This window comes from Geotrypetes seraphini, chromosome 9 (assembly GCF_902459505.1).
Source record: "Geotrypetes seraphini chromosome 9, aGeoSer1.1, whole genome shotgun sequence".
Taxonomy (NCBI): domain Eukaryota; kingdom Metazoa; phylum Chordata; class Amphibia; order Gymnophiona; family Dermophiidae; genus Geotrypetes; species Geotrypetes seraphini.
In genome coordinates, this window is record NC_047092.1 from 70,333,407 (window position 1) to 70,357,056 (window position 23,650).

The 23,650-nt window shown below is 42.6% G+C and overlaps 1 protein-coding gene across 2 annotated transcripts in view; it reads right to left on the reverse strand.

The window, feature by feature from the left end:
* LRIG3 (leucine rich repeats and immunoglobulin like domains 3) overlaps window positions 1-23,650 on the reverse strand; it is a 159,631-nt gene that overhangs the window by 99,803 nt on the left and 36,178 nt on the right. For both annotated transcript variants that reach the window (XM_033958694.1, XM_033958693.1), the window contains exons 2-3: window positions 22,371-22,442; window positions 13,911-13,985 (exon numbers count right to left, since the gene is read on the reverse strand). In XM_033958694.1, coding sequence (XP_033814585.1) covers window positions 13,911-13,985; window positions 22,371-22,442 — 147 coding nt within the window. The remainder of the gene's footprint in view (window positions 1-13,910; window positions 13,986-22,370; window positions 22,443-23,650) is intronic.

A 23,650-nucleotide genomic window follows, 5' to 3' on the forward strand; every position in this document is an offset into this window, starting at 1 on the left:
GCCCCTGGACCTTGAATTTGAGACCACTGGTCTAAAAGGATAAGGAATTGATCTTTCAGTGAAAGTATAGAATATGTACTTCTGAGGGAATACATTACTACTGTGCACTTCAATATTTGAACATAATACCCCTTCCATGCAAAATTTTATACTTGCATGTAGCAAAAGCATGTGCTTTTTATTTTGCGTGGATTTTTTTTGTAGGACTCTTCCTGTCCCCTCCATGCATATTCCTCAAATTAAGATTACCATATTTGTTAAATCAAAAAAAGAGGACACATCACCCTGACCCCAACCACCCCTGACCCATTCTGGCTCCACCCACAGCCTCATCTCCCACCAGTCTCATCCCTGCCACACTCCACTCCCTACCTTTCACCAGTCTCACCCCTTCCCTGCCACACCTTTCACCCATTTCCTTAGTCTCCCCATCTTCTGCGCCCTTTAGGTACTTTTCTCTTTCCCTCCCTCTAACCCCTTCCCCCTGCAGGTGCTTCTCTCTCTCCCCTACAACCTCCCCATGGGTGCTCCTCCCTCTAATCCCCCACCCCGGTCTGCCCTTCCTCCCTCCATGTGGGTCTGGCCTCCTAGACCCCCCTCACTTTCCTGAGGCAGCAGCGGCAGCTAGTCCCAGCAGGGCCTTTTCTCTGTGTCAGAAGTGACCTCAAGCAGCCTGTTTATAGCACTGCCTCTGCTAACCGGCTACCGCTTTGGGTAAGTTAGGGAAAGGGGGTTGACAAGTCATGTCCGATGCCACAGCTGCTTCAGGTAAGGGAGGGAGGGAGAGGGGTTGGTGGGTTAGAACCACTGCCGCCGCTGCTTTAGATAAGGGAGGGAGGGGTGGTTGGCAGGTCAGGACCACTGCCGCTTCGAGGGCTGGAGAGAGGATTTTTTTTTTTTTGCTGGTTGGGTGAGAGTGCCAGTTGATTGAATACTGTAAAATTGGGATTCTACTGTATTACATATTGAATTTTTAAATGCACATCTCTATGCTATTCCTGAATATTTTTCTTTAGTAACATGGAAATTGAAATACAACAAACCAAAATATAATCCCTCAGCTCCTGTTGACATAAAAGATTGATGAAAAACAACATACCATTGAACAAAATGAGTCTGTCAACATCTTAGTTACTTAAAACTAGGATTGCTACATCTATTATACCTTATCTTTAGGTTAATAAAATGCTTTGACTAAACCATGGTTAACGTGTCATCATACAATTGATCAGATCCGTTGGCGAGTCATTCATAGGGTCGTTGGGAGGGACGGGGAAAAAGATCCTGTTAAACTTAATGAATGTGAACAGAGGCATATTTTTATGCTGGATACAGTAGAGCCACGGGGTTTAAACGGAGAAATCGAGTGGGTTTCACTCATTGGATGAGACCGGACCAATAGGATTTAGGGGGTGGTAACCTTTTTTATCATGTAGGGAGGGTTATTTAAACTCGTAGCTGAAACGCCGCGGCCATCTTTCTCACTTAAAATTGGTGGAGTCGGATGACACGGGCGTTCTTGGTGGGTATCGAACAAGTTATTTATATGGTATGAATGTTATTATAAGGGGGGAGAGGGGGTTATGTTTTATTTTTAACGGCCCCTTTCTCTCATATATTGCAGGGAGACCCTTGATACAGCACTTTTATAGTGCGAAACATGCATGTCGGGTTTCACTCCCGGACGTTGGCTGATTAAACAAGCTAAGTACAAGCTTAATAAGTTTCTTTAAAATACTATATATCTATTATAAATACGTTTTGGATGGAAAATTCTTTTGATAAAAAACGCTACAGGCAGCCAATGAGTTCTCACATAATTCTTCCCGCAATGAAACACTAATTTAGCGGTGGAGTGGTGGGGCTGAGGCTTCCTTATAGCAAGTTTAAAGAAATGGTGAATGTGACTTTAGCCTGGGTCTAGATTACTGGATTGACTAAACCAAAAGCAACACATGCGAGCAATCTGTGAAGCTAATCAGCAGAACATAATGAACACAGAAAGCATTAAACCATTTTGTTTAGGTAGATAAAATCACAGCATTACTGAAAAACTATAAAATGCCACATTTTTCTTATCCACCCCCTCCCCTAAACACACATAATACTCCAACACACAATATTGGCAAACCTTTTTTCTTAAAAGAGAAAAAAGGATCCTTTTTTAAATTCTCTAGGTTGTTGTTTTTTTTTAAATCCAGCCATCTGCTTTTCCTTTCCTTCTTTGACTGATCTATGGAAAAACCCACATCATATCAAATGACACTTGGTACTTATTTAAACAGAGCAGAGCAGACAGACCGGCTGCACTAGCTGACTTGGCTGACCTAACACCAAAGTAAAAACAAACCCCAATAAATCAACAGATGTAAGCAATTGAGCAGTGATCATTTTAATTAATTGAACAGTTTCACAAGAATTGACTATTGTTTTAACCCTTCAGGCAAAGTTGTTTTCTTTCCCCCACCCCCTGTTCTTTTTGTGTGTGGAAAATAGCTTGCAATTTCTGTAGGAAAATGGTGCTAGAGCAAAATAAATTTATAGCAGTTTATTTAAAGCACTTTACTAAAAAAAAAAAGTCTGCACAATTTCTCTTTCCAATGGATTTAAAAGTATTTGCATGTAATTAGATCTGGAAGGCTTTGAGGAGCCATGTTGCAGTCTAGATATTTTCTGACAGTCATCTTGGGCAACTGACTTTTCAAGCCCTGTGCCAGGAGGTTGAGAGGAGTTCCATGGATATTACTTTACTGGAATGCACAGAACCAAGAGGAGTTTTTACTAAGCTGCAATAAAAAGCGGCCTTAGCGAACTCTTATGCAGGTTTTTCCTCACACACTAGGGCCATTTTTATTGCAGCCAGAAAATAGTTGATTTTTGTATGTTTTCTAATAACGGCCTTGCACGGCCATGTGCACATGATCATTTAAAAAATTATCTCATGAGCAGTTACCAACACCTATTTTATAATTGTGTAGGTGATAAGGGCTCACACATTAATCCTGTGTTAACCAGTTAGTGCATGTTAATGTAGCTACACTGAGTAGCACAGGAACTAGAGCTGCCTGATTTTTGTTTCGACTCGATTCGTTTAAAAAAAAAAAAAAAAATTTGATCTCGCCGATTTGATTAACAACCCTTCCCCCTCTGCCCCTAAAGTAGGAGCTGCAGTGCTGCCTCTTGCTGGCTGTCCACTGCCGCTGCCGCTCCTACTTTAGGGGGCAAAGGGAGGAAGTGCTACATAGGCCTTTGCAGCATCCTCTGGCTTCCCCCCTGGCCTCCCAGTCTTACTTTTAGCTAATACGGCAGCCTGCAGAGAGGATCGCCGGTGCAGTAGCGATCCTTGCAGGCTGCTGTCATCCTGAGCACCACGTTCCGTCTGCCGTGATCCTGCCCCTGACATCAGAGGAGGGGTGGGATCAAGGCAGAGGGAATGTGGTGCTCAGGACAGTGGCAGCCTGCAAGGATCACTAAAGCACCAGTGATCCTCTCTGCAGGCTGCCGTATTAGCTAAAGGTATGATCGGGAGGCCGGGGGGAACATGCAGACCTTTGGGGGGGGCTTCAGGGGAAGCTCTCTAGTCTTATCAAGTCAGGGCAGGTACATGCCTGGCAACATCACTTAGGGCGAGGCGCATTATTGTAATGTTCTCACCCCCGCTCCGTCCTTTTTCATCCCAGATAGACCCGATTGGCATTACCCGAGCTCTGGAGATCATCAAGGGCATGAAGGAAGGGATGCAGCCAAAGGCATCCTTGGTGAGGATCTGCCTGACCATGTTGCTGGAGGTGGGTGGCTGGAAGTGTGCAGCGACAGCCGATGGTATGCGCTGGGGAACATGCAGGCCTTCGGGGGGAGAGGCCAGGCCTTTGGGAGGATGCAAGCCTTCAGGGGGGACAGGCCTTCAAGGGGAGGCCCTGGTGTAGAAGTACACAGAGGGAGGGAAGGAAGGGGGGTTCAAAGAGACGTGCATATGCCGGATTTTGGGGGGGAAAGAAATAATGGGTCTAAAAAAGAGGAGAGGAAAGAGATGGTGGACAATTTAGGAAGGGAAGGAACAGAAAGGGAGAGAAGTTGGACACAAGGAATGGTGTAGAGGGGGGATGATAGATATACTGGATAGGAGGGTAATTGGGAAAAGAATGGGAGAGATGGTGAACGCTAGGGTGGTAGGGAAGGAGAGAGAGATGCTGGATGAAATGATAGTTAAGAAAAGGAGAAATGGTGGAAATGGTGGGGTCCATCGCTGCAGCTGCGGGGATGGAGACAAAAAAAAGGAAAGATGCCAGACCTCCGGGGGAGGGAAGGGAAATGGAAGGGGAGGGCAGAGATGGATGGTTAGCACTGATAAAGAAGAAAACAACAAAAGGGCAGGAGACCCTGGAAAGCAAGTTATCAGAAGACAACCAGAGTGTGGGACCAACATGATTTGAATAATGACCAGACAACAAAAGGTAGAAAAAATAATTTTATTTTCTGTTTTGTGATTACAATATGTCAGGTTTGAAATGTGTATCCTGCCAGAGCTGGTGTTAGACAGCAAGTGTAAACTAGGACCTAAAAGAGAGAGGAAAAGTATTTTTTATTTGTTTATTTTGTTTACACCACAGCACCAATATGGGTAGGAGAGGGCAAAGGGGGTGAAGAGGCTATAAAATAAACCCACCAGGATGTTTGAAAAACACCCAATTGGGCAAGAAAATCAAATTGAATCGAAAAATCAATTCAGTAAGCTGAATCATATCAATTTTTTTTTTTTGCCTAAATTGGGCAGCACTAATAGGAACATCCATTTTCAGTACCCAGACATAACCCCTCCAACAAAAATGTTTAAATAGCATGTAGTTATTGCACACTGATTTAAAACTTACTGCAGGACACCTGAGCACATCCTGCAGCAAGCAATTTAAGCTGTGTGTGCCAATACTTAATGCAGCTTAGTAAAATAAAGACAGATAAAGACCACTTGGGCTATCCGGTCTGCCCATTTATACCATCTAATCTCCCTTAGAGATCATAAGTACCTGTTGCAGGCTTTCTTGAATTCAGATACAGTTTTCGTCTCCACCACCTCCACTGAGAGGCCATTCCACAAATTCAGAACCCTTTCCAGAAGACGTATATCCTCAGGATACTTTTGAGTCTATCCCATTTCACCTTCATCCTATGCTCCCCCCTTCAAAGCCTCCTTTCAATTGAAAGAGACAAACCTCCTCTGCAGTTATGCCGCATAGCCATTTAAATGTCTCTATTGTATCTCTCCAGTCCTGTATTTCTTCCAGAGTATATATATTGAGATCTTTAAGTCTGTCTCTCCATATGCTTTATGCTGAAGACATTGACCATTTTAGTAACCATCCTCTGAACAAACTCCATCTTGTTTATGTATTTTTGAAATGTAGTCTCCAGAACTGTACATAATATTCTATATGTCCTCCTTGTCATCTGCCTACCACCTGCAGAGATTCAAAGAATAGGCTCAGTCTTATCCACTATAGAAGGGTGGATGTCACACTTCAAGTTAAAACTAAACACTGAAAGTTTTTTCTAGCCACCTCTACCAACTGCACCTTGAATACCCTAACTCTGAGAGGAAATACCTTTCCCATCACTCCTTCGATTAGAATCCTGGGAGTTCATCGTGATAGACAGCTATATATGACCACTCAAGTGGACCAAGTTGTACACAAAGGCTTCATCACGCTTCGGAAACTAAGATCCATAAGAAAATTCTTTGAACTTGCACCTTTCCGATCACTAGTCCAATCGCTAGTGTTAAGCCTCCTGGACTACTGCAACATTTCATACCTAGCAGGACAATGTAGGCATTTCCGGAAACTGAGTATCATCTAAAACATGGCAGTGACACTAATCTTTAACTTGAAAAAATTTGACCAAATAACTCCATTCTTCCAAAAACTATATTGGCTTTCTGTCGAGGGAAGAGTTCTCTCCAAATTTGGATACCTTGTCTACAAAGCCCTACACGGCCTACTGCCTAACTACCTAACTGCTCAATTCTTGTTCTCGTCGCCAAGCCACTCCACACATTTCCGATCATTTTTTAACCTACCCTTCAGTCAAAGGCTGTACTCAGAAAAGATTCATTAACAGACTCTTATCATACCACGCCGCTTCCAGGGATCCTAAACTGGGCCAAATGGTTAGAATATCAACATCATATATGCATTTTAGAAAGCTATTAAAAACCCATCTGTTCTCAAAATTCTTGTAATCCCTTCAAAGCAGCATACCGATGTGAAATTATTGTTAACTCGTTGATGCCAATATTCTATCTATTGTAGCTCACTGACAATGGTCAGCCCATCTCTTTTGTAAAGCACATAGAACTGAAAGGCTTTTGCAATATATAAATAAAAATTTATGTTATGTTATATGAGGTCTCACCAGAGTCTCATACAGGGGCATCATAACATCCTTTTTCCTACTGGCCATTCTTCTCTCTATGCACCCTTGTAGGGTTGCCAGATGTTCCTTTCGGAAAATCCGGACCCCCCCTAGCCACGCCCCCAGAGCCTACTAGTTACCCCCCCCCCCCACCCCGCTGCCTGCTCTTGTCGGGCAAGAAGGAGGGCCGCACATGCCTGACACAGCTTTTCAAAACCCATACAAAGTGCTGGGTTTTGAAAAGTTGTCCGGACAGCCGGACATGTCCTGAAAAGGAGGGCATGTCTAGGGAAATCCGGACAGCTGGTCACCTTACACCCAGACATCCTTCTTGCTTTTGCCATTGCCTTTAATACCTGGTTGACCACCTTAAGATAATCACATCCGATCACACCAAAGTCCCACCAGCGGTGGTGCCCCCCACTCCCTCCACATGCCCCTCCCCTCCCCCCCTTACCTCTTTAATTTCGCTGGCATGAACAGCATCTCCAACCTGCTGCCCTAGCCAGCCTCAGCTCTTTGTTTCACTTCCAGAGAGAGAGTTGAGGCTGGCGCAAGCAGATGCTCATGCCAGCAAAGAGAGGCACGAGGGGTGGGAAGAGAAGGCACACACATGACAGGGAAGAGGCAAGGAAGCACCAGGGGGATGGAGAGGTGGAGAGATTCCATTGCATCCACCAAGATGGCGCCCAGGGCAGTCCGCCCCCTTACTACACCACTTGAGTCCTGCCCCTCTTTTGTGCACTAAAGTGCTTCAAACCCAAATGCATGACCTTGCATTTCTTAGCATTAAATCTTACGAGCTGCCAAATTTCAGATCATTCCTCAAACTTAACTAGGTTCCTTTCTCATGTTTTCCACACCATAAGGGGTGTCTGCTCTATTGAAGATTTTGGTATAATCTGCAAAGAGACAAATCTTACCAATTAGCCCTTCAGCAATATCGCTTACTAAAATGTTAAAAAGAACAGGTCCAAGAAAAAAAAAAAAACAACCCTTGAGGAACACCACTGGTAATATCCCTTTCATCAGAGTGATCTCTTTTGAGCACTGCTCTTTGTCACTTTCCACTCAACCAGTTCCTGGCCCAGTCCATCATTTTGGGGCCCATACCAAGGGCACTTAGTTTATTTATTAGATGCCTATGTGGAACACTGTAAAAGGCTATGCTAAAATCTAAATATAGCGCATCTAGCACTCTCCCTCTATCTGATTCTCTGGTCACCCAGTCAAAGAAATTGATCAGATTTGTCTCATAAGACCTGCCTCTAGTAATTCCATGTTGCTGTGGGTCCTGTAATCCACTGGATTTCAGAAACTTCACTATTCTCTGTTTTAAAGTTGTTTCCATTAATTTGATTATCACAAAAGTCAGACTTAATGGCCTGCAGTTCCCTCCCTCTTCTTTACTTACACTTTTGTGGAGAAGAACCACATCTGCCTTTCTCCCTACTCTAGAGAAGCACTGAAAAGGTCAGCCAACAGAGCTGTCAGAACTTCACAAAGTTCTTTCAGGACACTCAGATGTACACTATATGTCCCCATCACTTTGACTACCTTTAGCTCCTCATGAACATAGTCCTCTGAAAATCCTTCAGGGTCTACTACATCAACTCTGTCTGCATTTGTCTTCTGTAATCCTGCTCCCAGCACTTCAGCTGTGAACAGAGAACAGAAATATTTGTTAAGCAATTCAGCTTTATCTTTATCAGCTTCTACATATTTCTCCCCTTCACAATGCCACTTTTGCACTTCTTCCAATTACTAATACATCAAAAAAAGTCTAACCCCACCCCTATTTTATCATATCAGCTATTTTTTCTTCCATTTGAATCTTTACTTTCCTGGCTACTTTACCAGCATCTCTTAACTTTTCCAGATATTTTAGCCTGTCTTCCTCTTTCTGCGATCTTTTGTAGTTTATGAAAGCTAACCTTTTTTCCCTTACCTTCTCAGATGCTACTTTCGAGACCCAAAGCAGCATTCTTTCCCTCTTACTTTTACTTTCCTTACAAAATGGTTTGTTGCTCTTACAATAATAGCTTCTTTCAGTTTTGCTCACTGCTTCTCAACTTCTTCCAGATGTTCCCAACCAGACAAAAATTCCTTGATGCAATCTCCCATCTGAACAAAGTCAATTTTTTTGAAGTCTAAAATCTTCACTTTTGAATGAACCCTCTCTCCACACCTTTCTTAATATTAAACCACACTTTTATGTCCTGCAATTGTGTGGCTTTAATATTATCTTTAATGTATAATGCCACTTCTTCTCCCTTTCTTATTATCCTTTTTTTTTAACAGATTATAGCCAGGTATAATTATATCCCAGTCATAGGTTTCTGTGGATAACTTTTCTGTGACCATCACTAAATCTAAATCAGCCTCTTCTGTCTCAGCCTCTAGATCCAAAACCTTATTTCCTATACTAAGGGCATTCGTATATACTGCTTTTCAGACACTGTCCCTTTTGCCTATTTGTGGAGAGGTATTCATGTTTCACTGATCTGAGGGCTTATAAATACCTGTGGATTTTTGATTAATTCTAGTTTAAAGCCCTCTTCAGTAGGATAGTCAATCTGCTGCTGAAGACATTTCTTCCTTTCTTTGATAGATGGACACCATCTCTGCTCAGCAGCCCTTAGAAAATCATCCTATGGTCCAGGAAGTCAAAACACTCTTGACAATACCATCTGTTTAGCCACATATTGATCTCCAGGATGCAAGCTTCTCTGCCTTGGCCTTTACCCTCAACAAGAAGAACTGATGAGAACACCGCCTGCATACCTATAAGCTTCACATTCTCTCCCAAAGCCATGAAGTCACTTTTGCTACATTTGGCGGAGTACCTAGTAGTATCATTTGTATCAATATGAATGAGCTGTATTTTATAATAGTCATTAAGCGTGATGTGGTGTGATGAATTTTGTCAAGCTCTCTGTAATAACTTGAATTTTGGCACCTGGCAGAAAGCACATCTGGTGTCTGGTCTGTAGGTAGACACTTCTGTTTCCCTCAGAAGACAATCACCAACAACCACTAACTTTTACCTTGTAGTAGTCACTGATCCAGCAACTTTGGGGATTTCAAAGCTTTTTCTCTTCTTGAGATGCTCTCACCTCCTCCACTTTCACAGAGCTGCATACTGGTTATCAGTTCAAGGGTAGGTAGAGTCATGGTATTGATCCTGCATGATCTCGTAGCCTGAGTCCAGTTGTCCTCTTTCAGCACAACCTCTTCTTCCACACTGCTGGTACTGTAATCTTTAATGCTTCACAAGGCATTTCATTGATGTATTTATGATTTTCATGGATGCTTTCCAACCTTACCCCCTCCTCTCTCAGTTCATTCGCTTTTCATGAGGGATTCAAGTTGAAGCAAAACAAGGGATTTTATTGAAAGTTCCTATGGGAAGTTCCAACTAGGATCCTGGTTTTGGCAGAACACTGCTTTCCTCAGGGGATATGCCAAACTGATAACAGGATATTGCAGTGGTATCTCTATTTCAGGTAGTCTTGTGTTGTATTGTGACATCAGTTTTGCCTTTCTTTTGTTTTACTTCTCGCTGTGCTGGGTAAAAGAAGACTCCTTTTTCTGACAGGATTCAAGTTGAAGACAGATCCTTTCCTTTGATCATATTTTCTGTCTGCATAGAGACCAACCCCCCCCCCCCCCCCCTCCAAAATTACTTCTGTCCAAAAGTGACTCTCTTTTGATCCTTCTGATCCTGAAGTAACCTTTTTCTTAGCTTCATAGTGGTTGAAAAGGCAATTCAAGTAGTCCTTGAGGATGTGAGACGTGCAAGCACAATGCTTGCATTTGCTTTGGATATGGTTCACACTCACTTTGAATGTATGAAAGGATTTTTCTACCACACTGTAACCAGAGTCTGAATTTGACTTTGTAAACTAAGAAGTTTCAGAATGTCAGAAAAAACAACAACAAAAAAACAATAAGAAGAGTTATTGGGGAAAGCTTGGTTTACCATCATCCATTTAACTGAACACAAAAACAAAACTGAGGAGCTACAGAGATCCCTGTGCATGGTTAGTGCCACATATTTATATTGGGTTCTGAGAAATCTGTTCTGTTCCAGCAACATGTAATGACATCACCCACATGTGTGCCTGACTCAATACTGTTTGTTAGAGAAAATACTTTACATCTTTATTCAATTCTGGCTAAACCATAAATGAGTCTATAAATGGGTCAATATTATTTGGCTGAATGTCAAACAACTCCTCTTTCAGCTCCAAGTTCTCTTAAGGAATGATTCCAAGTCATTATCCCTTGCCTATGTATTTAATATACAGATGAGAATCAAATGATTCAAGATTCACGCCACTATCACATCTCAACCATTTGCATATTGGCATGATACTTGGCTTTAGTTTTATCCAGGTCAAACAGCAAGAGATAACCCAGAACAAGATAACATAGTCAAGACAATCCTTTCGTTTGCACGCATTTACATAACATTTAGCTATTAAAAACTGATATTGCTCTTCAAGATTTCCAGTTGATATTTCAACTGTGTCTCTCAGAAATCACCATTGGTAACCTGTTTAGAATGTGCTGTTCTAATTAACACTTTGGTAGGCTGCAGAGCAGCTGCCAGTTCCTGAATTGATTCAGTCACGATGTAAAGAACATGATTTAATAATGCCAAGTCTCAATAAAACACCTGCAGATCCATCAACTGCTCCAATGGAAGGAGGGCAACTATGGTCCTCAAGGGCCACAACCCAGTTGGATTGTCAAGATTTCCACACTGAATATGCATGAGTTCTATTTATTCACCCCTGCTCCAACATGACACATTGTAAGTGAAATGCTATCTTGTAGGACAATCCAAGATTAGATTCTTCTAATAACTAGTAGCATGTATGCATGCTTGGTTTCTTGCATCCATTGTGCACTTTTCCAACAAGTCAATAAATTGAATGTTCTTTCTGATCTTCTGCAGATCTTTTAACACCATTAAGAGGCAAATTTTTCAGTGTTTTAAAGCTTTTCCCTGTGCATCCTTTTTCCTCCTTGCCCTTTATTTATTCCTGCTCTTCATCAGTAGATGAACCACACTCAATTAACAAGCTCCTTGATTTCCATATCACAAGCTACACCATTTTTAGTGAATTTTTATGGATGACCCCTAAACAGGTAACAGGAAGCTTCTCTTTTCTCATACACTTATTTCCTGTCCTGTGATATGATTCTTCTCTTCCCCCACCAGCCCCCTTGTCTTGCAGAAGGAAAGTAGTATGTCTTAACAGCATCTGCCTCCTTTACTGCCAGCTCCAATCTAAAGCCAGAACCACAGAAGGCTCCATAGTTTCACAGGACCTGCTAGCACCATGCTTCTCAGACTTCAGATGGAGCCCAGTAGATGAAGCACATTCAGGTAAGAAGTGCTTCTCTCCTTTTGCTGGCTAGGAGAAGGAGGATTGTGGTTGGACCTCAATGGGAGGCTGTAGAGCAGAAAGGGGCAATTATGGGAACATATTATGGCAGTGAAGGACTGATAAAGATGGCAGCATATAGTTTTTCCAAGCAGTGCGAGTTACTGGATTGGAATTATCTCAGTGGGTTACATTCAATTTATAATAGGTATTTTCTTGTCCCCAAAAGACTTACAATCTAAAGTCTGTACCTTAGCTCAGGCTTATCTAGTTCTAAGCACTAGTCTTAGGACTGGTTAGCCATTTTACATGAAGAACCAGCAGTGGGGACAAAAGTGACCGAGAAACACTCTTGCCCAGAAGAGGATACTAGACCACTAGTGCATTTAAAGGTAGGCCCAGGGAGGGCTTTTGAATGGTGGGAGAGTAAAGAGGTTGTGGTCTGGGAAAGTGGTCATTCAGTGCAGGAGGTTCTACCCTCTGCTTGGGGGGTGGCAGTGGCAGCAGCAGCTGGCTGCTGGACTGGGAGGCTCACTCTCTGCACAGGTGGGGTAGTGGAATTTTTTGTTTCAGTTTCATTTTTGGCCAAAACCAAATGGCAAATTTTAGTGGCTGATTTGGTTTCAGTCCAAATTGAGAACCCCAGTTTGGGTTGCCCTCTAGATAAGACATTGCATATTATATAGTGTCAGCTCCACTTTGCATCCTCCCTCCAACAGTTTACTACCAGTGAATTAGGCCTTTATATAAAGTCCGCTTGCACAAAGGTTGCCTGATATTTTATGTGATTATTTTGGTTTTGCATATAGATGACCTCAGTTCAAATTTTATTTTTATTAAGGTTAAACCATTTTTTTAAGACTCAACAGATACTTTTTTGATTGTTCAGATTCCATTTTGAGAAACAAAAAGTTCAGACCAGTTTTGTCTTCAAGTTCAGGTTTGGTTTGACTAGGGTTACTAGATGTCTGGGAAAACCTTTATAGAGGACTGTCTAGGTTACCAGATGGACTTTCCAAAACCCAGCAGTTTGCCAGGGTTTTACAAAGCTCTGACGAGCTCCGGCCGCATCTGGAGGGCTTTCGAGCAAGCGCAGATGGCATCACACACATCCGCGCATGCTTGAGGCCCTCCAGATGCAGCCAGAGCTCATCAGGGATGAAGACGAGACATTAAGGGGGTGGGGCTTGGGGTGGATTGGGGTGGGACTTGAGGCAGAAAAAGGCAGGGCCATGAGCCCGGATTTCTGAGGCTCCAAATATGGTAACCCTAGTAATGATATCTATTGCAAATACAAAAGATGACCTTAAAAATCTCAAAGTACAGTGAAGAGAAAAATAATTTTCCCAATCCTTTTACATATCTGCTATTTTTACACAAAAAGAGAAATACTAAGGGCTCCTTTTACAAAGCTGCAGTAGCGGTTTACCGCATGTAATAGCGTGCGCTAAACTGCCGGCCGCGCTAGCCACTTCTGCCTCCTCTTGAGCAGGTGGTAGTTTTTCAGCTAGCGCGGGGGTTAGCGTGTGATAAAAAGTCACGCGCGTTAAAGCCGCTAAGGAGCTCTAATATAAGAAAATATAATCTAGCTACCTAATATTTTAGCTGTGAATTGCATGTTTCAACTTCACTTGACATAGTTAATTCTTTAACTGCAAATGATATATAAACCCTGGCTTTGATTAGAGGCGCCAGAGAGAAAAAAAAAAATACATGAAGGTTTATTAAAACTGTTCTGCCTCCAGTAAAAAATATCACACACGAGAAAAGTGCTATGCCAAAGAGGAGGAAATAAAGTACTCAGCTTCCACCAGACTGCAAATCTCTCAACAAATGGAGCCCCAATCATGTATACTAATGGAGCTGCTTGAATGACATAGAAAAGTCAACTCATGCACAGACTAAGACAATATTACTTAGCTAGACTTATTGTTTTCAGCTTTAGTGGTCAAGATAGAGACTTGAGAAAAAAAAACACATTCTTTAAAACACTATAAAAATTATTTAAAAGGCCCTTTAAAATTTTCCAATCAAAATTAAAATGTTAAAAAATGTTTCTTAGCTAATATCAACTACATAACACAACATGTAGCAAACCCTACTTACAGGGAGAGGAATGTTATATTTTCTGACAATGGTCCCAGATCTGGTATGGCTTCTAATTCATTGTTGTTTAGTTTTCTGTCAGAGAAAAAAAAGTAAGTAAAATTAAATTTTGCCAACATATACCAGAGAATCTTTATTATAAAGGGTCCCTTTTACAAAGATGCGGTAGCAATGCTGCTGCAGTTAGGCCCCCTTTTATCAAGCTGCGTTAGGGTTTTTTATCGCCAGCTGCTGCGGTAAAAGCTCCGACACGCATAGAATTCCTATGAGCATCATAGCTTTTACTGCAGTGGCCGGTGATAAAAAAAACCCCTAATGCAGCTTGATAAAAGGGGGCATTAATGTACCGAAGCCTATTCAATTCTTCTGGGCTTCGGAGTATTTCATGTGACCCCCAAATAAGCAACTGTGGCTCCAAATCATTCAATCTTTTTTTTTTTTTTGCATTTATTTAGCAATTTTTGGGGGGAGGACCTGGAATGTGAAGATGGGTACCATATTTTTGGCCTAATTCCACATATGGCACTAATAACTTTACAAGAACTTTAGACCCTCTTTTACTACTCGTAAGTCACGATAAAGGTTTCTACCACGCCCGGGGTAATGAATACTCTGACACTGCTCCGAAGCTCATAGGAATTCTATGAGCGTCGGAGCATTTAACGTTCTGGGTCGCGGTACAAACCTCTATCACAGTTTAGTAAAAAAAAAGGGGGGGGGGAAATTAATTGAATAACAAGCCAATCAGTGCCAATAAGTGGACGCTAATTGACATTAATTAAAATGTATGTGAATATTCTTAAGTTCTTGGATCTGCACATAAATTTTGGGCTCCTTTTACGAAGGCGCATTAGGGTCTTAATGCGCGGAATAGCGCACGCTAAAATGCCACGCGCACTAGCCGCTACCGCCTCCTCTTGAGCAAGCGCGCTAATCTGGTGCATGCATTAAAAATGCTAGCGAACCTCCGTAAAAGGAGCCCTTTATGTGCAAATCCACAAAGGAGGCACGGACATGGGAGGGGGTAGACTGGGGGCATTCATGGAATTTACATGCTGTTTTACAGAATAAGGAAGATCTAAGCGCAGTTTAGGCATAAGAATTTGCACCCAGTTTTACTTGGTGGAAATCCTTGTGCCTAAAAGTTGGCATGGATCCCAACTCTGAATGCTGTTTATAGGGTGGCAGGTCAAATGCACGCAAGACAAAAGCGCGCAGACAAAAGCGCAAGACAATTGAGCACAAGGATAACAGCGCGCAAGACAATTGGGCGCAGGGACAACTCAACGACAAGTCAGCGCGCCTCAAAATGGTGCATGGCGGAGGTCACACGAACGTTCACCACTCAAATATCTTGCACTCACTTGTCTTGGCGCTCTCTTGTCTTGGCGCTCAGTTGTCTTGAGCTTACTCGTCCGCGTGCTTTTGTCTTGCATGCATTTAGATGGCAGATCAAATGCGAGCAAGACAAAGGCGCGCAGACAAAAGTGCCAAGTGAGCGCAAGACAATTGAGCGCAATGATAACAGCGCGCAAGATAATTTAGTGCAAGGATAACAGCGCGCAAGACAATTGGGCGCAAGGATAACAGCGCGCAAGACAATTGGGCGCAGGAACAACTCAACGCAATGACAATTCAGCGCGCCTCAAAATGGCGCATGGCGGAGGTCACGCGCACGTTCACCACTCAAATGTCTTGCGCTCACTTGTCTTGGTGCTCACTTGTCCGTGACCGTTTGTCCATGCGCTTTTGTCTTGCGCGCATTTGACTATGAACCGTTTACAGAATAGCAATTAGCATGAAATTCTATTGGCACCATTTATAGAACTGAGTTCAATTTGTGTACCCTAGAGCAGTGGCTGATAAACCTGTCCTGGGGGACCCCCAGCCAGTCAGGTTTTCAAGATATCCCTAATGAATATGCATGAGAAAAATTTGCATGCCTACTACCTACTGTACTTTATAGGCAAATCTCACTCATGCATATTCATTAGGGATATCTTAAAAACCCAACTGGCTGTGGGTCTCCCAGGACAAGTTTAAGAACCACTGTCTTAGAGGAAAGGAGGGGGATAGGGAGATATGATAGAGATGTTTAAAACTTATAAGGCATTAATATGCAAACTAACTTTTTTTTGAAAATGGGAAAGTGGTATAACTAGGGCTTAAATGTTTCTGAATATAAATGTAGCCTGGGGATAAATTCATGCACCAGCAGATGTGAGATTTGGTGCATGAATCTCCCCAGCCTAGGCAAAGAACATTAGCAGTTTCTTTTTTAGGGCTGCCTATGTGTTAAAGGTGGTTAGAACAATGTGAACTGGATACCAGTAGCTCTGGATTGGAGTTGCTGCCTGTTAGTACAGGCTCATGAAACATGATATGCATTGATACTGAACAGTAAACACTGTGCAGGAAGGCAGTTGGAGGCCCTGCTCTTGAGTTTCCAGTAACTTCTAGAAACGTGCAGTGCACGAGACCCCAGGCAGGACTTGGTTCTCTCTGAATGGCGGATTCACATTAATATATGAGCGACTTCATCATATGGTTCTTAAGCTCCTGCCTTCTTTTGGGCTATCTCCGCCAATAGATCAGATTCCTACCAGCACGGGAGATCTCACAAGTAGGAGATATTAAAACAACATACCATCTTTTAATACACTGGAATATATAAATAGTTTGTTGTTTTTGTTCTGTAACCTGCTGTTTAAGAAGAGCCTCTCTCGGGTTCTAGAGAGATGGAATAAAGTTGAAGTTTTGTTTACTACAACTATCTGTGTGGTCTGACATTATTGAGATGAATACTTGCTCTGGCCTGCCAGCAAATGTCTGGTCTCAGCTCAGGGCCCACCTAAAAAAGTAACTAGGGTTTAAAGGTTTCTGAATATAAAGGACAATTTGTAAAGCACTATTCATGACTAGAAATTTCTGTCTCAAATCTGGTTTCATTAAATAAATAAAAATATATCATTCCTTCTTAAGGAATCTGCATTTAAGTTGCTTAAGGTGAAATTTGTTCTTATTTGTTAATTACCTTTCCTTGAGTCATGCTAGACCAGACCAGACCTATGAATTATGTCCCCATATCAGCAGCTGAAGTCAGAGAACTTGAGGATTCGATGGCAAGCAGCCAGGAATCTTCCAGTAAACTAATGCCAAAGCCATTCAAAGAAAAACCAAACCAAACAATAGGAAAAAAACAAGAAAACCACAACTTGATCCTGATAACAGGATCCTTAGAGCTTCCTCTACACAGCAGGTGGCAGACCTAGGACCCTGTGATTGACCAAGTTTCCGGGATAGATACTGGTGTCTAGCAGGACTGAAGGAAAGACAATTAACAGGTAAGAACAAATGTTACCTTCCTTATCATCCTGTTAACATGTCCAGATCTACAGGATGTACCATAGCTTTTATCATTTATGGAATTTGCTACTGTTGGCAATCCAAAATAAACTGAGGTTTTAAAATGAATCCTTGAAGTGTTGTAAAATCAAAATTAGTATTAATTTTTAATGTTGCATACCCAGTCTGAATAAGCAGGTGAAGGCGGTTTACAAAATTAGTAGTACAGTGGTGCCTCACACAACGAACTTAATTGGTTCCAGGAGCAAGTTTGTTATGCGAAAAGTTCGTTATGTGAAACGCGTTTTCCCATAACAATACATGTAAAAAAAAATAATTCGTTCTGTAGCATAAAATATGCTAAGATGACATTAAAAAAGATAAATTTTTTGTTATTATTTTTATTTAGATACATCTAAAAACATAATTGTTTTTTAAAACAACACACATTTTTTAAATTTAAAGACAGACTAAGTAGAGTCTAATTTTACAGTGAGAGAGGGCAGAGTCTCAGCTGCAAAAACTGTGACTTAACTGTTCATTTTTTTTTTTTTCTAGCATCGGGGAAGTGGCGAGAGTAGCTCCGCCCCCCCAAAGCAGCCCCCTTTCCTTCTCCCGCTGACTCTCTCTCTGGCCCCTTTTCTCTGTCTGTCTTTGTCCCTCTCACTGCCCCTGTGTCTTTCTTTCTTTCTTTCTGTCTCCCTCCCTCCCGCTGTCTGTCTGTCATTTTTCCCCATTTCCCTGTGCAGCAGCATAAGGGGTTAGGGAGTTTCTCAGGCTGGCAAACTGTCTTCTCCTCTCCCTCTCTAATGCTCCTCCTATGCTTTCCTTTTCTGTTCTCTTCCTCCTTCACCATCCCCTCCTCTTTGTCCAATCTCTCTCTCTCTGCTTCTCTCCTCCTCTCTGATTTTCTTCTTCTACCTTGCCTCTCCTCCACCCTCTGATGCTCGTCTCTCCTGATTCCCCCCTCTGGTGCTGGCCGACTCGTGGCTGGCACCCATTGGCTGCTGCGCGCGAGACCTGCCAGCGGCCGGATGCAATGGGAAGCAGTCATCTGTTGGAGGCTGTAGTCGGGAGTCAGCGCCGTTAAAGCTGGTGGTTCTGCTTAGAAAGAACCACGCGCCTGTTTGAAAACTGTCACGCCGCTGGAGCCGGGAGGCGACAGAGAGCAACCGTTGCCAATCCAGCACGTCTCTCCCCGTCTCCTCCCTGTGCGCGCATGCTCGCTCTCAGGCCTCCCCTCCCCACCCCACCATCCTAACTCATACCTAAGGCCGTCCACCACCAACACCACTTCCGCAGCTCGCTCGCGCTTCGATACCCCGTCCCCTCTGACGCGGGCCGCCTCGCTGGAAACAGGAAGTGTTTGGGGGGGAGGGCTAGATGCTGGATAATCGGGGGAAACAAGTGAGAGAGGGCAGTTAAGCGCAGTGCCTGCGCGGAAGGATGCAGCTCGGGCGACTTCGTTGTGTGAAACGAAGTCCGTTGTACGAATCAAGACAAGAAGTTCGTTGTGCGCAGCGTTCGCTGTGCGAGGCGTTCGTTATGCGAGGCACCACTGTATATGTAAGCTTGAAATATCTTGGTGACTCTCAGAGCTTTCTCATATTCACATTGTAGTCCTTTACATGGAAAAGGTTATAGATCACAGATTTACACCATTAAGTGCTTATGGGGCTCATAATCAAAACAGCCAGACGTCCAAAAATCCGCCTAAGTTAGCACTTGGACATCCTAATCGACAGGATGTACAAGTGCCAAGTTTTGAAACCAACATTATTGATGTCCAGTAGGACTTCTAAACTATTGTGCATCCAGAGCTCAAAGGGGCATGTTGGGAGGAGTGATAAGGGTGGCGTTTGGGCGGGATCTGGGCAGGCTTAGACTTAGACGCCCTGCAATGATAATCAAATGTTTTGACAGGTGTCCTGAACAGAACTTGCATGTTTTGAGTTAGACCTGTTTTAAAAGGGTATAAGTGTTAAAAAGGTATCCAAAGTGACCAAATATCCACTGCAGAGATAAAGACCCCCCACATACTTCTCCAGAGCTCACTGACTCCCTAACATCTCACATAGATCATAATACAAAAGTACATACCTGTGTCCAGAACAGAAGCACCTGGTATAGTAAAGTCTAGTAGACCTATGCACAGGTGTCTTAAGTATCCTTGTGGGTAGGCTAATGAAATAGAGAGAAGAAGAGCAAGTCCCAAACCTATTGTACTGTCATATAGGTGATATCTGCAGCCATAAGGGTTATTGGGGTGGTAGACAAGTAGATACTCTAGGTTTAGGGGAGTTTTGGAGGGCTCACCATACACTAAAAGGAGGTTCTGGTGAAATATGTACCTGGCACCCTTTATGTTAAGTTCACAGCAGTTCCCTCTAAGGTGCCTCGCTGCCCTGTTGGGATGTCTGCGGTGGCCAGTCCATTAAAATGCTGGTATATCCCACGTCCTAATGGGCTTGATTTGGATGTTCTGAACATGGACATTTTTGTATTTGAAAATGACCAAAAAGGTTGGATGTCCTTTGGACCAAAACATCCAATATGTCATTTTCCAAAAAAAAAAACATTTGGAAGTCTAGCAGTTTCAAAAATGGATGTTTCCCCAACCCAACTTTTGGACGTCTTGTGGGAAACTTAGATGCACTATTGAAAATTCCCCTTCAAACTTAAAGTTAGGCACATCACCGTAGACTTACACTAGTATTTATAATAGCCATTCCAAGCATAATTGCCAATATAGAATTTGTGCTTAGGCCTGGATTCTCTATAGGGCACCAATATCAGCAGCTGCCTAAAATGTGGCCACCGATCATATGTCAGTCTCATGGCAGCACCCTATAGAGAATCGCGCCTCTGCGAAAGATACAGTAGGTGCTGGAAATGTAGGCCAGGGTTTTCTAGGCCTCTGTTTTATACAGTTAAAGAATATATATGGAACTGATTTAGTGTGTGTAGCAAGCTAGTCCTAGGGCAGAATGAGTGTATAGTCAATCACCCTATGTATTAAAGGCTAGAGTGAAGAGCCAGGCTTTTACCTGCTTCATGAAGTAGAGGTAGTCTAGAGTCAGATGTAGTCCCTCTGGAAGTAAATTCCAGAGCATGGGGGATACACCTGAGAATGTTCACTAGTGGGTATCACATTGTATAATTTCTTTTGATGAGGGTACAAATAGTGATGCTCCTTGAGAAGACCTCAGAGGTCTCAAAGGTGTGTAAAGGGATAGCTTATTCTTCAAGTATTCTGGTCCATTTTGTCTGAGGACCTTGAAAATCAAACAGTATTAATTTTGCCTCTAAGGTACTGTTAGCCAGTGTAGTTTTTTGCAAGAAGGGTGTAATGTGGTACGCCACTTGCGACCTTGTATCAGTCATGCTGCAGCATTCTGAATTAGTTGCAGCTGATACAAACTCTTTTTGGTTAGACTAGTGTTCAGAGTATTACAGTAGTCTAATTGTGATGCTATCATGGCATGGACCTCTGTAGTAGACTTGTCTTTTCAATATATGGAGAGAGATTCTGCAGCTGCCATAGATAGAGACAATTTTTAAAGATTGTTTGAATTTGTGGGATCAGAGTGAGTGATGAGTCTAGCAGTATCCTGAGATTCCTGGAGTATTAGGAGGAGTTCATACTTTCCAAAATATATTTTGAGTCAAGAATTTGTCTACTTGTGTTAGGAGGCCAAAGAATGTATGCTTTGCTTGAGTTCAGGCAGAGTTTGTTGTTGTATGTCCATTCCTGACTTGTGATTAGACAAGCAGTCAGTTTACTCAAAGCTGTGGGTAGATCTTGTTCAATGGGTATGAGTAATTGCACATCAATCAAAACAGATATAGAATTTTTTGTCCATTGACCAAAGCAGCTCAGTCAGAGGCTTAAGGTAGATATTAAATAAGATGGGAGACAGTATGCACCCCTGTAGCACCCCACAGTTCAGTGCCCAAAGTAATGATGTACTGTTCCTGAACAGAACTGATTGTTGTCTGTCTGAATTAAGCAGCAAATTCTGATCTAGACTGCTCTGTACTAAAGACAAGATGATTGGAATATCAGCCCTCCAGGGGGATGCTCCCTGGTCACAGCATCAGGTTTCAAACACCATCTAAACTCTGTCATAAGCCAGTGATATGGAAGATTTCTATACCTTCAACAGGGTACCAAGAACAGGGAGAAAACAAAGGCCAGAAGGGATCCAGGTCTTCCATTTGACCTGGGCTTTGGTGAAGAATTCCTGCTCCTCTCAGCAAAGGAAACAGAGGACCAGATCTGCATATCAAGGGTGGCGAAGTCAATCTGATATATTAAAATGATGAGAAATGTATACACTGCAATCCTGCAAATCACCTGAGCTGCTAGAAGCCATGAGGAAAAGATATGCAAGGGCATCCAGCCCTTTGGACCCAGGCTTTCCCACCAACTGAAGGACCAAAGACACCTCGAATTCTGATGAGTCACCATCAGGTAAAAAAGCAGGATACCTCGACAATGCACCATTAGGTACACCATCTGCTGGAGGCAGAGAAATAATGCAAGATTCCTGGGTGCACCATGCCTTATATCAAAGGTCTCATTGGAATCTTCAATTTCTCTGCTTCCGTCTATTACTATGGGGATATAACTAGGGTTACCAAATGTCCAGGAAAACCTAGGCATATCCTCTTTTTAGAGGACTGTCCAGATGCCAAGAGGTACTTCCAAAACCCCAGTTTGTTCAGGTTTTGGAAGGCTCTGAGCTCTGGGCTGCATCTAGAGGGTCTCTGTGCGTGCACGGATGTCAACATGATGATGTCATATGCATGCGTGCATGTGCGTGACATCATCACGCCGATGTCTGCGCATGCACAGAGTTCCTCCAGATGCAGCCCCGAGCTCGGGAAAGGAGACATGAGGTTTGTATGGGGGTGGGGCTGGGGGCCAGGTGTCCTCTTTTTTTTAAGAGGAAATCTGGTAACCCAAGACATAATCCATAGTTTTGGACTGGTTGAGCAGGATAAAGATCAATTGTAAAGATAGCACAACTCTCCCCTCATTTCAATATAATACCAAAATCTAAAAGAAAAAAAAATTAGATAGATGGTTGAATTTAAAAAAAATTCACTTACATTTCTTGAAGATTATGCAGATGACTGAAATAACTTGCTTTGACTGAAGATATTCTGTTGTGACTCAAGTCTCTAAGTAGTAAAAAAAACAAAACAAAAAACATATTAGTAGCTAGATAAAACAAACATAGATATTTTCAGCTTCACATATAGAAGTGTCAATGATTTATAATTAATCTTGTTACAACTACTGTACCAGAGTCTGATCTAAATGAAGAACAAAGAACTGTTGAATAATATCAAACTAATGTGAAGTGACAGCTCATCTGCTACTGAAAAGAACCAACCCATGAAGAACAGTCAAGTGGCTGAAACTAACTTTCAATTCAAGGATGCAATTATGCATTTAGAATATGAAAATCCACAACAATAGTGCATGATAGCAAATAAGATACTAAAGGTGCATTGAACAGAAAAGATACATTGGGAAAATTATAGCCAATGATCTAGGTAGCAAAAGCAAAGCAGCTAGAGTAATGCTTAGTTGCATAGGAAGAGACATAAGGAGAAAAAAATAACATTTAAACATACACTGCTGAACAGGTTGTTGGCAAGACCTCACGTAGAATAGCAAGATCTGGATGTTGTACCCCTGTCCCTCCTAATGCAGAGGTATAAAACTGCAATCCTAGAAAAATCGCAAACCAGTCTGTTTTTGGGGGATATTCCTAATAAAAAAGCATGTGATATATGCATGGAGGAAATGCATGTACATTTCTCATCAGAACTGTAATTTGACTCCCGTGTCCCAGGGATATAGCTAGAAATTTGAAATAGAGGTGAAAATGGTAGATGGAAAACAGTAGATTTGGGCTATCACCTCTGATGAACAAATGAAGAGGGCACACCTAAAAATAAAGAAGCTCACTAGAATACTTCTGAGCAACAGAATAGAAAAGGGAAGCAGATATAAGGCTATATTGAGATGTAGACTAACCAGCAGCGTCTTTCTATCCCTCTGTGCAAAAGAAACTCACCGACCCTCCCACCGTGAGCCTGACATACCTCCACCCCGAAGCCTCCAAAGCAACAGCGGCGGCAGCGCTCTCAACAGGCTGCTTCACGGCCTTCCCTGACACTGACACAGTAAGGGGAAGGCCCTGGCGGGGAAGGCCACGAAGCAGCCCATTGAGAGCATTGCCGCCGCTGTTGTTTTGTAGGCTTCGGGGTAGAGGTATGTCAGGCTCATGGTGGGAGGGTCATTGGGGTTCCTCTGCACAGAGGGATGAGAGGGATATAAAGATGCTGCAGAGGGAAGGCCTGGCCCCGGTGGAGAAGGC